A 16,288-nucleotide genomic window follows, 5' to 3' on the forward strand; every position below is an offset into this window, starting at 1 on the left:
AGTTTTCATGCTGATGCTTCAGCGTCTGTGCACACGCTCACACAAGCACACTGTGGGAAAGCACATGCAAATCTTCCTTTTTCTGCTTTTTCCACCCAGGGAAATAAATTACCTTTATCCTTTGTGTGCTTGTGGGTGTGCTTCTCTTTGTCCTCTTCTGAGCTTCTGAGATTCAAATTCATTCTTTTATTTGAGACCCCCATACTCTCACAGACAGGTGTCTGCCTCTTCACAGTGCAGGTGGGGTTTGTGAGCGTGTTTTGAACCTCATATTTTTCAATTTCTCTGGTCCGTTCATGGGTCATTTGTGTGTGTAAGTGCAGGTTACTGTTTTGTGGTCTATTAGAATGCCGAAACTGTGAGAATGAATGTGCCCATTTCATCTGTATTTTTTGCGAAAACTAAACCTTCTGTTCTGCTTTGCAGTTTTTACTGGAATATAAAATGAATTGAGCAGTCTATGGTTGACTTTTAGGGTTTGTGTTTATTTAAAAAAATCTCCAATCATCAGCCAAATTAATATCAGCATAAACGTTACATCTGGTTACTGCTAAAGAAGTGATTGATATATTAAATTATATGTTTAAGCTATACTCAGACTTGTTCCCTCATTGATTTTGTTTGTAGCTTTGACTGACAGAAATCCTTGGTGCAGCGAAAGACTCGGTTTAGAATCAAATCTTTGCTTTTTGCAGATTATGTGGTCCTATTGGCTTTAAACTGATGTGGTTTGCAGCTGAGAGTCTGAAGCCATGGTCCTGGTCAGAAAAGGGTGGATTGCCTTTTCCAGGTTGGGAGTGAGTTGTTGCCTTAAAGGGGAAGTTTTTTTAGTTTTTTTTTTTTTTTTAAACCTGGACCTTATTTCTGGCATAAAATACGTTCATTTACTCATCAATAACATTTTGGTGAAAGTCAGCATCCTGTGGACACTTTTTAAATCACTCGAGATCCGTATATCCACATAACAGGAGAGAACCAGGCATCGACAATACAGCCTCTAAATAAGGCATTAGCTGTCTTTATTTCACCAATACTTTAAGACGAATGAATGAATGAACGCGTACTATTACACTGTTAGTTCAGGACTGCCGTGTTATTGTTATTGGGGACTTTCTACACCTGGGTCACTTGGGATGACGTCATCGACGCGCACCGCTGCAGCACAGCTCAGTTTCTCTCTCTGCTTCTGCATCCTCCTTTCCAGGAGCTCCTCATCCGTATACTCTGGCTCAGAATGGTAAGGAGGTCCACATACTCTCAGTCCACGTCGTCAAAATCTGATAAATATCCTGCCATGTTGCACAAAACTATCAGTAGCAAACTCCATGTGAAGATAGCCGACCGTCACAGAGCATGGAGTAAATAAGCTGTGCTGCAGCGGCGCGCGGCGATGATGTCATCCCAAGTGACCCGGGTGTAGAAAGCCCCCGATAACAACAACACAGCAGCTATGCGCTAACAGAGCAATAGTACGCGTTCATTCATTCATTCTCTTAAAGTAGTGGTGAAATAAAGATATACGCGGATCTCGAGTGATCTAAATATCAGCCGAAGGACGCCGACTTTCACCAAACTGTTATCGGTGAGTATTTTATGCCAGAAATAAGGACCACGTTTAAAAAAAACCGAACTTCCCCTTTAAATGTAGAAGTTTCAGTGTGTTGGGGTCTTGTTCACAAATGGCTGTCAACTGGAGTGTGAGGTTAACAGGATGGTCGGGGTGTCTGCAGTGACGCAGACATTGTACCGCTCTGTTGTGGTGAAGAGAGGGTTGATTCAAAAGACAAAGCAACCCTCACAGGTGGCCGTTCGCTGTGGGTAGTGACACACAATACAAACAGGAAAAATTAGCTTCCACTCTTCTTCTTAGCTCAGAGTAGAATAACTGCCCCTTCACATCAACAGGGGTTATTAGTTGGGGTTATTCTGTCATCTGGTCAGGTTGCCTAATGGATGATGGACGTCTACCAGGAAGAATGTTATGGGGATGCCCCTCTGAGAGAAGGTACAGGACTGGCTGTAAAGTTTACATCTCTTGGCTGATTTAGGCACAGCTCGGCTGGAAGAGGTGGCTGCGAACAAGGTTTGGGAATCTCCTCCTCAATCTGATCCCAGATAAGCCTCAGAAAATGAATGAATGGATGGATTCAGCTTTAGTTTCATGTGTTTTCCAAAACAGTTTTAGTTTTGGAATATGTGCCTACGCTCATACAATCAAACAGTGTCTTTGTCATTTGATTTATCAAAGTGCAGAGCAACATTTCACCATGAATGAATCCATCCTCTCACTTAAAGCCATTTCTGTGTAACAAAAGTTCTGATCGCCACAGATACACAAGGTTTGCTAAGTCTAGAAAGTGGAGAAATGCACAAAAAACTATTTCAGCGTGTGGTTTTTCTCTTTCTTTGTCTCTTTGCAGGCATTTATTCGACCATTCAGGGAGCACCACATTGATCCAACAGCCATCACTCGCCATGACTTCATTGAAACCAACGGTGACAACTGTATGATCCCCGTCCTACCACTGGCTCACATGGCCTACAAGTTCCTCACTTACACACCAGGTAGCTCATGCACACGTGTTCACATGCAAATACAGAATTCAGTTTTTTTTCAAACACAGAAACACAAGTTATGTACCACGTGTATGCATGTAGGGAAGATATGGAACATTCAGATTCATTAGGAGGAGGAGGAAAACCTGGTTTTCTCATCCTGTGTGAAAACAAATTGCTAAATTTGATCCAGTTACCTCTCAACATGCTCATAATTAAATTTCATAAACCTTTAAAGTGCACAAAAGGACTTCAGAAGGTCAACTACACACTGTTGAACAATCCATAGCAGGGCCTGAGTATTGGACGGTGCCAAAGTATGTGATGTTGTGGGAAGGCATGGGGCAATTTTGCTGGTAATCATGTGCACTGACCCTGTGAGTGTAGGGCAGGGAGGGAGGGACGGGAGGAGGAGGAGGATCAGCAGGAGAAACAGAGAAAGCTGTTATTGAGGAGGTGACATCTCCACCTGTCATGTCTGCACTTCAACTTGAGCTTAAAGGTCGCTAATGGGAGGAGAGCAGGGGAGTTGACATCAGTTAGTTGGGTTAAAGGCGAGGTTGCGTACAGTGCTGCGGGGTTAAGCTGTTCGCAAGCAGCTGGAACTGAGCGTGTCTGATAAAAATCAAGTTAGCAGGATACTAAAGGGCAAAATAAACAGCTGAAAACAACAAAACAACATATGAATAGGTATTACCTCCCATCGCTGTGTAAGTATCTGAAATATTAAAGCTCAGAGTGGAAACAAAACATTAATTAACACAGAATTTAACACTTTTCAAAGTGTTAAATTTATTTATTTTTAGGACGGGTTGATTAAAGAAATGGTTGTCTCATTCATTTAAATTATCCTGATTTAACTCTATACCATTGAATCGTTGCATGTATATATACGCAAGTCAGTCTTTGCCTCCATCTCCACTCAAACACTGAAAAACTTCTCCAATCTACACAATACCTAGTTGTACTATTGGAGTACTTCATCCTTTTTAGGTTCTGGCAGTGTCCACCAAATTGGCACATGACGATATCAGTAGTAAAATATTGTTTACACCCTCACACTAATCCATACGGTACACTCAGGAATAAGGGTGCAACAATTAGTCGACATTGTCGACAAAAATCGATAACATAATAGTCGCCAACGTATTTAATTCTCGATAATTGTCGGTTCCGTCATCAAATGTCTTTTTTACGCTGTCGAGCTGAACATAATTTTTCTTATGGAGTGAGTCATCTCACTTCCTACCCATTTCTACTTAGAGATGCATGCGCTTTAGGGTGAATAATAGTGGGAGATGACTGTATTTAGTGAAATGGCTGCGGCTGAAAGATCGTCCTCTCATCCAAAAGTGTCCAGGGTCTGGAAACATTTCACCCTCAACACCTGGAAAAAAAATATTACCTGCAAGTTTTGTAAAGCCGACCTCACGTATCATGGGAACATGTCTGTCATGCAAGATCATTTGAAGAGGAAGCAGGTTGGAGCTCTGGTAGGATATTTAGCTTGTTAGTGTAGCCTGCTAGCTATAGATAAGCGGAGTTTTCTTGGATTTTAACATTAAAGTGCAACATTAAAATTGTATTATTCAACTTCACAGTCCAAAGTTACAACCAGGCTGTATTCTTTTTCACTTGTTCACTTTTTGGTATTGATTTGACTGTTGGTGCATTACAGCCGCACTCTTCTTAGCATTTTCAACTAATGTTAATGTTAAAAGACAAGATAAAATATAGCTTCAATGTATCCTTTTTCAGTTTTGGATTGTTTTATTTAGTGATTAACTGATTAGTCGATTAATCGTTTCAATAATCGATGACCAGTCGACTTTCAAAATAGTCCTTAGTTCCTACTCAGGAAACGTGAAGCAAGAACATGAGTGAAGAACAGTGAAATGTAAAAGGTGAAGATGGATATCACTGGCCTTAGTCATAACTTTATTATCAGATCCCAAATGTTACTTTGCTGTTGCCACTTAAAGCTCAGTCCTGATCTCTGGGGCCTCCCCTGAAAGCTGACTGGATGGGTTCTTTCAGATCGTTGGACATGAAAGTCAGAATCTGTGTTTATGAAACTGTTGGTACACTTCAGCTCCAACACAGAAAGGTTCAGCCACAGTGCTGATAATTTATTTCACTTATGATGATTTCAAACATTCACAAAACATGTTAGAAAGATAAAAGTCTTGATTTTTATCACACGGTAGCATTTAAGAAACATTCTTTTTGCTCGAATAATACCAATCCAGCTTTTATTTTGTGTTGTCGTCTTTTAGAAAATATATTTCAACAATATTTTGATGACTCTGCAAAGTTTTCTATCCGTCTATCTCCATTCATGATGAAGAGAAAGAACAACCTCTTTGAATTCTTCAGGTTTACATGTTGGGACATAATGGAAGAAACTTACTAGGTCTTAGAATTAGGTCAGAACGTTCTCAGAGGAACAAAACATGTTGTGCATCTGATGTTTCTCAGTTTGGGAGCTGAAAATAAGTGATGTAGGTCTGAAAGTTACATTTACGGTTGTTGCTTGATGTATGATTTTTAGTGATTAACAGTACTGGGACTCTGTTGTAGTTCAGCATCCAGACTCTGTAACTACGCAGCCCTGTTGTTGTAATACATGCTGAAACAACCTGTCTGTATCATTCAGCGCTAACAGGTGTCCAAGCTGCTCATACCACATGCACTAATGAACACATTTGCAGGCTTTAAACTGTAATAAGAAGCTTGCTATCCTAGAGCAGTGTCTCTCAATTCCGGTTCTCGAGTACCACTGCTCTGCATGTTTTCGATGTTTCCACCACACCTGATTCAAATGAATGGCTCCTTATCAGGCCACTGCAGAGCTTGATGACGAGCTGATAATTTGAATCAGGTGTGGTGGAGGAGGGAAACATCGAAAACATGCAGGGCGGTGGTACTCGAGGACCAGAATTGAGAAACACTGTCCGAGAGGACATATCCGTGATTTCCAAAAAGTATTTCAACTTCTGGTCAGTGAGATGTCAGGACAACTTTCTATTTCACCTCAGTCTGTCTTAAATCATGCCAGGCTCGATATTTGAATTTGTCTGCATTTATATTTATATTGCTCTTTGCATTAAGTGATTTCTCTTTGAGATAAATAAAGTGTTTATTCATTTAATTTTCATTTGTGGATGAACTGATTAGCTGTGTTCTGATCTGAAAACAGTGCAACCCGAGGGCCAGCTCTTACATGATAAGGCAGTAAGCTCAGCTCATAGCATACGTCGTCCATCCACACTGAATATATAAACCACGGCAGTTGTCATTTACATAACATATAAATAACGTAAACTATCATGATAAACCAGCAACATATTGGTTAGATGCCGGTAACAGACTGCTCACCTTGAACTTTTCAAACTCCTTTCACTATGTTTCTTTTGTTGTTGCCACAATGCTGTAATCTGTACTATAAAACAGGTTTTAACTACCTCAGGTGTCAACAAAATAAGAAAAAAAGAAATTGGCTCGCAGTAACGCTCAAAGATCAGGTTCTAAAGTAAAATGCATTCCTCTTGTCAGAGATGAATGAATGAATACACACTGAGAACACAGAAAGAATATGACAAATAAATGAAGAATAAGAGAGGACCTGAGGATGATGGAGGAGGGAAGATTAGTGGGAAGGGAACAGGGCTGAGGTCCACCTGTGGGCAACATCCACACTTGTCATGTTGCTCACTGCAGGGAGCCATGAGGTCACAAAACAGACACAGAGACACTGTAACATCTACACCTGTCATGTCTGCACCTGAAGAGGTCACCGCTAAGAGTTTGAGACAGCGGCTGAGTGCGCTTGGAGGAGAGGAGAAGCAGGAAAGCACGTGGGGTGGGGGTAGCAGAGGGTCATGTAGCGGCAAGATGACATCTAAACCTGTCATATCAAGCTCCTCTCTGTGTCGAGCGGTCACCAGACAAAGACGGAGACAGAGCTAAAAGGGGAAAGCTGAAAAGCATGAGCTGACATCTCCAGCTGTCATGTCTGCACTTGAACTGGGGTCAAGAGATTGTAGTTTTAACCAGAAAAGAGGGAACAAGGGGTGGAGGTAGATGGAGAGGACAGCTGTAAGTCAAAGCAACAGAAGACTCAAGTGAATAACAAGAGCTGTAACAGTGGAACAGCACAGATTTCTACTGTTTCTAATGTATTGGAATATATGTGGGCTGATCAGAAACATCCAAAAGCTGTTAAAGTGTCAACAGCACTAATTTGTCATATTCCAGAAATGTCGTTTAGAGCTACTCCTGCATGAGTCCTGACATGTTTGTCACCCATCAAATCAAATTTAAAGCTACCAATGACTTAATCATCATCATGTGATATGTTTTAATAAGATACAATTTTAATACAGCTGCTAAATATCGATATGTATGTTGTTGGCTCATATTTCTAAATGCATCCTAAACTGTTTTTTTTTAAAAGGTGCATCACTCTGAATAAATGATTTATGAACGCTCCTCCCTTCTTTTTACCAGGTTAGATGTTAAATCTGTTTATCTTTCTCTGACTCATCCTGCAGCTTTGTATAACCTCTCGTTGTGTGAAACCTCAGTCGGTAAAGCACCACCCTTCAGCTGAGCTCCAACCCAACCTGCATCTGAACATGACATGAAAATGGCCTGTCCGGTCCCAGAACACCATGATAGGAATGATGTTTAGTTCTTTTTTGAGCCGAGTGGCATTGCAGAAGGTGTTTAAATATTTATAGGTGAGGGGTGATGACTCATGGTTATATTTGAACATCAGTGGGACATTTACTTGCTCAGTAAAGAGCAGACGGTGTAGGAATCTGTTGTGACGGCTTAAAGGTGAGAGGTGAGGTGCTCAACCCCATGGGAGGCTGGCTTAAATCTTCCTTAACGCCTGTGGCTCTGAACTCTTTCTTTCCTCTGAAATGAAAACACAGGAAAACAAAAAGGCAGCTTGGAATAATTTGTTCAGTTGATGTCAGATGGCTGATCTCCTAAACGTTGTTTACTTTCTTTTTTAATTTTATTTAGTTATAATACAGGCCTTTACACGCTCTTTCCAAATCATCCTACTTATTTCTGTCCTCCTCTCCTCTCCAGTTATCTCTATTCAACATCTATCTCCTGTTTCCGTGCACTCATCTCCTCTCAGGCTTTCCCCATCATCCTCTCTGTGGGAGTGCTGGCCTTCTTCATTACACTAAACAGCTGATCATTTAGTTTAACTCTCTTGTTCTTCTGTGTAAATGCCCGTCTGTTTCCTGTCACCTTTCAGAGGCCTTGGCGGCGTCCTACCCCTGGGACTGCTTTGTCTTTGCTTTGGCGGTTTTTGTGACATTGACCAATCAGATTCATAAGTGGAGCCACTCCTACTTCGGCCTCCCACGCTGGGTCACGCTGCTTCAGGACTGGAATTTGGTGTTGCCACGGAAACATCACCGCATCCACCACGTCTCTCCACATGAGACGTATTACTGCATTACTACAGGTATGAGTTGTTACTGATTTGCTACCGTACGGTCGAGTGGTGCTACGCTGCCTTTGTTAGACAGTACGAAGGTTTTTTCTGTGAAAGATTCTCCCTGCTGCTACCAACATCACTGCTGTTTCTCTGTGATGAGGAAGTGTTTGTTTCCTTTGAAACATCCAGTCTCTGCAAATATGTCACGTGGTACAGAAAGTAAACATTCTTTCAGTTCGAAGGTTTTGTGTATCACAGCAACACGTGATATATTACACAATGTCATCGTTTATTAAACAAAAACTGAGAAAAATGCAGAAGCAGTGTGTGAAAAGTCCACCCTTACTGCTCCCATAGGAATTAGGAGTCGCTAGGTGCTGCTGATCAATGCACTGATTAAATGATCATCAGTAAGTTTGAGCACCTCTATAAAAGCAGAAGTTTTGTCAGTTTGCTGCTCTGCAGCATTCAGGTGTGTGTTAACACGATGCCAAGGAGGAAAGACATCAGTAATGATCTTAGAGAAGCAACTGTTGCTGCCCATCAATCTGGGAAGGGTTATAAGACCATTTCCAAACTATCTGGAGTCCATCATTCTACAGAGAGAAAGATTATTCACAAGTGGAAAACATTCAGGACAGCTGTCAATCTTCCCAGGAGTGGACGTCCCAGCAAGTTCACCCCAAGGTGAAAAAGCCAAGAGCTACAGGCTCTACAGGCCTCAGTTAGCATGTTAAAGGTTAAAGTTCATGACAGCACAATTAGAAAAAGACTGAACAAGGATGGCTTGTTTGGAAGGGCTGCAGGAGAAAGCCTCATCTCTCTAAAAAGAACATGGCAGCACAGCTTAGGTTTGCAAAGCTGCATCTGAACAAAGCACAAGACTTCTGGAACAATGTCCTTTGGACAGACCAGACCAAAGTGGAGATGTTTGGTCATAATGCACAGCAGCACGTTTGGAGGAAGCCAAACACAGCATATCAGCACAAACACCTCATACCAGCTGTCAAGCACGGTGGTGGAGGGCTGATGATCTGGGCTTGTTCTGCAGCCACAGGACCTGGGCACCTTGCAGTCATTGAGTCCACCATGAACTCCTCTGGATACCAAAGTATTCTAGAGTCAAATGTGAGGCCATCTGTCCCACAGCTAAAGCTGGGCTGAAACTGGCTCATCAACAGGACAATGATCCCAAACACAGCAGCAGATCTACAACAGAATGTGTGAAAAAGAAAAGAATCAAGGTGTTGAAATGGTCCAGTCAGAGTCCAGACCTCAGTCTGACTGAAATGCTGTGGTGGGACCTTAAGAGAGCTGTGCAGAAACCAATGCTGCAAACCTCAATGAGCTGAAGCAACGCTGGAAAGAAGAGTGGGCCAAGATTCCTCCACAACCATAAGAGAGACTGATAACGTCACGCAGGAAACCATTACTGCAGCTCACTGCTGCTGAAGCTGCTGCTACAAGCTGCTGGATCAAGGGGTTCACTTAGTTTTTCAGACATTGTTTCTGCATTTTATCATAGTATTTGTTCAATCAATGACACAGTGTAATATGTTGTGTGTTTCTGTCCATCTGAGGTTATAGTTACTTCATTTTAAGAGCAGTTATGAACCAGATAATTCTTTATTATGTCCTGATACGAAAAACCTCAGGATTGAAAGTGGGCGTGTACGAACAAAAATCTGTCTCTGGACAGTTTGAAAATAAATAAAACAACATTGCTTGTTTTCTAGTTTTGCATCAATCACAAAATTGAGCAACCGTGCACAAAATGTTTTGTTTTAAACACCATCACTGTGTGTGATTGTTGTGGGCTGCCATTTTGGATCATATTTGAGGCCAATTATTCCAGAATAATTTCGTTCACAGTTCTCAGCAGATTCAAATAAAATGGCGGCTGTGTCTTTCTGTCTGTCTGTCGGCTTCTTATAAATAACTAAAAGAAGATGTTGTGTTTGCGTGTGTGTGGGTCTTTAGAGACCCAAGGCCTCTGTAATGGATCCACATTCAGTATTCTGCGTGCATCTGGGTGAGAGAGAGGGTACACAAGGGGGATTCAGCTCGTACGTCACCCTGCGCCCCAGCGGACGACAGATGTGTGGCACAGCAAAACCGTGTGTCTGTGCACACACACACATGTACATCTGCATACTCGAGCATCTGTGTGTGTGCTAGTCCCTTTGACCTCCTCTTCAGTTTCTAACCTGTGTGTGTGTGTGTGTGTGATGGGGGTGCAGAGATGGGCTGGTGGCGGTCGAGGGGGCCCACAGGGGACGGCGTCGGCCCCCTGCTCCCGCAGCCTGGCTGCCTGGGCCCGGCTTGGATTCCACTGGGGTTCGCCTAGCTGCCTTTGTGTTTGCCACCGGCTGACAATCCCCATGTATATTTAATGCTAACCTGCTGTCTGTTCTAACAAATAGGACTTCACAGGCGGAGGGGAGGGGGGTGGAGGACAAGGGAGGACGGGAGGGGGAGAGATGGTGGGAGGGCGAGGCAAAGCTGGGTAGGAAGCAGGGATTTAGAGGGATAAAAGGAGGAGTGCAGAGAAATGAAGGGAGAGATGGAAGGAAAGAATGAAATCAAACAGAAGCTCTGGCTGCTTTAACGTCTTCTAAATGAGAGAGGGTCACAGAAGGGACACTCACATCCCTGCATCTGTAGCATGCACCCTATGCATAGACATGATGGGTGTGATGTGGTGGTGTGTGAGCATCACCACATCGTTACGTACCCATGTGGATGTTTCTATTTGCTTCTTGCCTCTGTACATATATATATATGTATGAATGTGTGTGTGTGAAAGAGATTTTCATCTCAAGTGTCAGGGGACTGCTCCGCTGCTTCTAAAGCAGCAACGCTTTAATTCTGCATGGATGAGTGCGTGTGAGTATTGTATAGTCATGCATACATTCATGTGTAGTTGTAAATGTGTTTTGGCCTGCAGCCATACTTACCCGACTGTATTTAACCTAAACACACACATTCAAAGCTGATAAAGTTCTGGAAACTTCACAAGAACTAAAAAATTACAGATGTTAATGTGTGTGAGCATGTGCAAATGTGTTAGCAGGGGTTAAGGATGTCTCCTGGGAGGATCCCTACATCCCTCCACCCCTCAGTATGATGATGAGGTTAGAAGAACTGAGGAGGTGATTAAAAAAGAGGAGAAAGCACAATAAATAAAAAAGAGGAGGGATGGATAGACGGAGTTCAGTCTGACCCAGTATTTACCCTGAGGCTGCAGCTGGAGCAGTGGGTGGAGCCACAGCCAAAATAAATATCTAAATACAGTAACAGAATCCCCTCAGGGGTCCAAGACTGTGGAGCGATCTGTCAGAAACGCTTAGGCCTGTACTTTAGTGTCATCAGTCTCTTAATCCTATAACACTTCCTTTGAATTTTGCTCGGCAACAAATGGAGACCATTTCTGATTGGTTGACTGCTTTTGTCTGTTATTCCTTGGTCAACCTGTTTTTTTTCCCTTCTCAACATAGTAAGTTTCACTTTTAGCTGATTAACAAGCACACGTTTTTTCATTAAAGCACATTTTGAAGTCGCAGGTTAGAAATGTTTGTTGGAAACCAAAGAAAAAAAAGGACAATTTTCCAAAATTGACAAAATCAAATTAATCTTTTTAGGTGTTTTTTGCCTTTTCAGGAAAGCATCTATGGTGAAACGGTGGGTATTGCATTGTATGTATGTTGAGTCAGAACTTTTTTTCATCATGTTTTGCTACATTTAAATATGTAAGTGATGGGTGGTCTCAATGGGACCTGCTTGAATTAAATATTTCTCTTCTCATATGACCAAGGCCATTGCTTTGGTTTGTTTTCATCCTCAAATTCAAGTTTTTGTCTGGCATCCACTACGTTAGCCTGTTCAGCCGTTGTCTTGACGTGGACTAGTTTATTCACTTAAAAGCAGGTGAAAGAAATCTGACTTATGCACCTTTGCTTCACCAACAGTTAAAAAACTGACATAAAATTCGCTTTTAATTGAATTGAAACAAAACTGTCGTTTTCTCCTCTTTTTTGAATCTTAGATGTTTTTACTTCTTCTTCTCTAATCGTCTCCTTTTTTTTTCCCTTTTGTTTCCTCACATCCCAGGTTGGTGTAACTATCCACTGGACCAGCTGGGTTTTTGGAGGTGGATGGAGCGATTGATCGAACACTTGACGGGGCAGAAACCACGATCAGATGACCTGGCATGGGCCAAGAAGACCGACTCATGAACAAACACAGTGACACCAACAAAGAGGGATGAATGGAGGGATGGGCATGTAGATGCAAATACACACCTTTTACTCATGTCTCTGTGCTTCTTGCTTTAAACATTCAAAGAAACCGTGTTTGCAAATAAGCCAAATTGTGGTTGAAATGATTTGAGGATGTGCTGCAGCCAGAACATCAACAAGCTCTGAACAGAGGAAGTGAAAACGGTACGAGGCCGGAGCAGAACTCTCCGCTGTTACACCCGGTCAGCTGGCAGGCCTGTTTAACCAGTGAGGTGTGGTGGTGTGTAGGTGTAGGGGGTTTCTGGAGGATGGGCTCTCCAGAAGTGACACCATGCTGCCTGCTGATGGTAGCATCTTACACCACGCACACACACTGTTTTTTTTAAGTGTTTCTTTTGTTTTATTGTATTTTTTTGTTCCTTTAGAAACTTCATGTTTGCATTTACACGTAAAAAGATGAAAATCTGATCACTGTATTTGGTATTGGAGGCTCTTAGATCGAGTTACTATTTACATCTTTTATGTCTGTGTCTGAGCTTACAGGCTGCAAAAGAATGATGACAAAATACAGACGAAGTACATGCATCCATGTAATAACCGTAATCTTACAAATATACACGCGTGCAAGCAGTGAGATTGCAGCCTAAGACTCTCACACGCTACCTTTTATTGTAGCTTTATTAAAACTCTTCTGCATGTATGAATTGAAGCACTTCTAAACTGATCTTCTGATTCAAGGATGGGTCTCTCTGTATTTCACTTGAATCCAGATTAACAGAAGTTATGACATGTTAGCCCAAGTGATAAGTGGTGACAATGAAAAAAGATTTAAGACTGCTTTATCTATTGTTTTATAAACACATTGTGTAAGATGCTGTTCAGTTGTACAAAGGCAGAAAGAAAAGTTTCAGGTTTCCGTCTTCGTTGGCAGACATTAACGCGGCCGAGCTGAACTTCTTGTGGTTTTAGTCATGTGTGAATGTTGGTTAAGGAAGTTGTCGTAGGTGTAGAGTAGGTAGCAGATGCTTTGGTGTGTTTACTTAAAGGAATATTTGATGCATTTTATCAAATTTGGTTTGATTTATTGTCATATGTTTGATCAGATGTCCCTGGGATCAATGCAAGCGACAGCCAGTGAGCTCAGCCGAGCATAAAACTGAAATGGAGAATGTGAATTTGTCGTCACACTGTGTTGAATTTGTCTCACTGCAAGTCGTTGTTTTGTTTGTATACCATTTTGCAAGGATCCCAATTGCGCTGAGGTGGTTTTTGTGTAAGAAGACCCTGCAGACTAACCTCAAAGATCCTTTTTTCATCCACACGCTGCAGCACTAACCTGTAAAATTATGGTCCAACCTTTTTCTGCTAAACGCAAACGTATCTAAGAGTAAGAACGTGTTTAAACAAGCTCCAGGATGACACCAAAACTTTCCCAACATGGCAACTGATGAAAAGATTCGGTAAAGTGAAAACATGGCTGAATGTTTTATGATTTGTTAGGTTTGATATTTGGGACACAAATTAAGCTCAGGGGATCAGATTTCTGCTCAGAACCGGCTTGTTAATTGACAGATTGTAGACCCAAACACTGCAGAAACCTTGAATTCACATATAGTGGATCCACTCTGTCCAGAAACAGGACTGTGAGTGGAGATCAGAGTAATTATTCCAGTCATTATATCCAAACATTCTTCCATAGCAATGCTATTTGACATCTTTCTGTTAAATTCTCTCCTCTCCTCTTTCCATCTTTTCCAGCCAAACCAGTGTTGAAGGCACAGTTAACGACAGGGCGTACAGCTCAATAGCCGGTTTCCGTTGCCAGTTTTTGATTAGCATTTATAAGTTAATCAAATTAATATGACGTGACTGTTCAGATGTTTCTGGTCTAATCCAGAACGTGACAAACTAATCTGACTGAACTGCATCTTCCCAGATATTCCCAGAGATTAAAGTAAATCCTGAAGAAGAACTCTTCCCATTTTTCTTATTGTGGAAGAAAACACACCACAGTGTTGTTGTTTTTATTTTTTTTTTGTCCTGTTAGGAAATCTATTTCTTCTACTGAATTTCAGTCACTAGTATTGTAGCCTATACCGCCACTTTCTGGCGACGCTAAGCATCCTAGTTTATTCACTTGAAACTAGTCCGTCGAAACATGTCACGTCCAGTTTGCGTTGCCACTAAATGGAGACCCGATTTATATGGTGCACCATCCCACATGGTGTGGAAAACTGCTAGCCTAGCTCTATTTAAAGCCCTTTTCACACTGCCTGTTAAATGCAGGACTCGTGCACATTTGTCAGTGTCCTGTTTGTAAGTACAGAAATGGAACGAGGGAGTCAGAACTGGTGCTGCTTATCATCAGTACTCATGAAGCCCAACTGGCCAAACAGCTGAGTCTGATTGCTGTAACACACGATCTAATACAGGATGCTTTTGTTACTTGGCTGATTCTTTGAAGCCAGCTTGCTGTGTTTAAGCACACTGATTCGTCCTCTGTTTAGTCTATAAACTGGCAAAGTGGTACAGTAACAGCTGTGACACAACCCATGTGAAAACGGCTTAAATGAACTTCTAAATCCCTCTGATGAACGTATTCATACATGGAGTAGTTTGCATTTACCCTGAGCCCAGTGGGCTGTCTTCTGGTTTCCAGTTTTTGTGCTGAGCTAAGCTGGCTGCTGATGGTAGCTTCATATCTACAGTAACATGGAAACATGATACTTAAGATGCTGTCATCTCTCCAGATTCTGTCTGTTCTTTCAATGCATTTTCAAATATTTAAGGCTAACTTGATCCTGGACAGTGACTTGCGGTGTGGGTGAAAGGTGGATGTTTGTATGTTGATTCTGGAGCCACTTTAAAGGGGAGAAAAGAAGCAGAGGTCACGTTTTATTTGAAAGAAACCTTTTGATAACAAAGTTCGGTTTGTTGGAGGATGCTTTCGGCTGTCCTAAACGCCTGTAACAGTCCTGCATGTGCACATAAAACACAGCACAGCTCAGAACCAGAATAGCTTATCTTCTTACTCACCAAGATGTGATTTTTATTGTTTATTTGCTGAAGTCAGATGAGATTTAAGCCCTTCCTGATCGATAATTCATTCGTCTGATTTGCTCATTAGATAATCATTTGCTTTTACAAAAAAGCATCTTTATAGCAACTGGAGTCATTCAGATCATGTCAGGTATTTGGATTATTTTTGTTTCTAAAGGAAACTTGTGTGAACTCTTTGAACTGTTCGGCGCTCTGGTGCATTTTTGTCTGCAGCTGTAAATATTAAACTCACCATTTCTGAAGAAATGTCACAGACCTCTGAACCTACATCAGAGAGACTCATTAGAGAAATGCATAGCACCGTTCTGATGTGAAGTGAATATGAAAAAGACACAACTGTGACACGTGCCCTTTGGTTTGCTTTGACTAACTCTGCTGGAGAGTTTAGCTGCTTGACTCGTAGTTTCATTTCCAGGCTGGAAACTCCTTCAGTCACAGAAGGTCAATAATAACAGCAGTAATTCACTCATCACCACACACAAACAGATGAAATCACGTCTCCCCTGCATGCACACAGAAATGCACTCTTAAATGCAGTCTCACACACACATTCACAAGCTCATTGTCACGTTGTATCTTGTTGTTTTCTCTGGCTTTATAATTTTCTATTTTTTTATTATTGATGGATCAAGCCTTGTATAGTTAAATTCTAACGTTCCATCTTGCAGCTCGCTGCTCATCTGCCTTAATGTTTTTATCTGCTATTTGATTTAAATAAAGATAAACTCCAAAAATGTCTCGATGAGTTTCTTTAGACTTTTATTCGTTTTAAATGTAGTAAAACGTGTTTTAACATGTGTGTCCACAGTGTGCAGGTTGGATCCAGACAGCAGGAGGAAAAATATATTCAGCACTGCTGCAATAAAATCTAATCTAATGATATCCAGTTTATTTTGATCTGACTGCAGAGCTGAAAGGACTAATAGGCTGTTTCCCTGGAGTCACGTGACTTTAATGCAGTTTTATTCCT

The 16,288-nt window shown here is 41.6% G+C and overlaps 1 protein-coding gene across 1 annotated transcript in view; it reads left to right on the plus strand.

Annotated features, from left to right (window-relative positions):
• The window catches only part of LOC140307674 (plasmanylethanolamine desaturase 1), a 45,108-nt gene extending 29,093 nt beyond the window's left edge, over positions 1 to 16,015 (plus strand). The window contains exons 4-6 of the mRNA XM_072386654.1: positions 2,421 to 2,565; positions 7,835 to 8,047; positions 12,131 to 16,015. Coding sequence (XP_072242755.1) covers positions 2,421 to 2,565; positions 7,835 to 8,047; positions 12,131 to 12,255 — 483 coding nt within the window. The 3' untranslated portion in view covers positions 12,256 to 16,015. The remainder of the gene's footprint in view (positions 1 to 2,420; positions 2,566 to 7,834; positions 8,048 to 12,130) is intronic.
• The last annotated feature ends 273 nt before the right edge of the window (positions 16,016 to 16,288 follow it).

Source organism: Leuresthes tenuis, unplaced genomic scaffold, assembly GCF_036924035.1.
Source record: "Leuresthes tenuis unplaced genomic scaffold, fLeuTen1.0.hap1 SCAF_5, whole genome shotgun sequence".
NCBI lineage: Eukaryota > Metazoa > Chordata > Actinopteri > Atheriniformes > Atherinopsidae > Leuresthes > Leuresthes tenuis.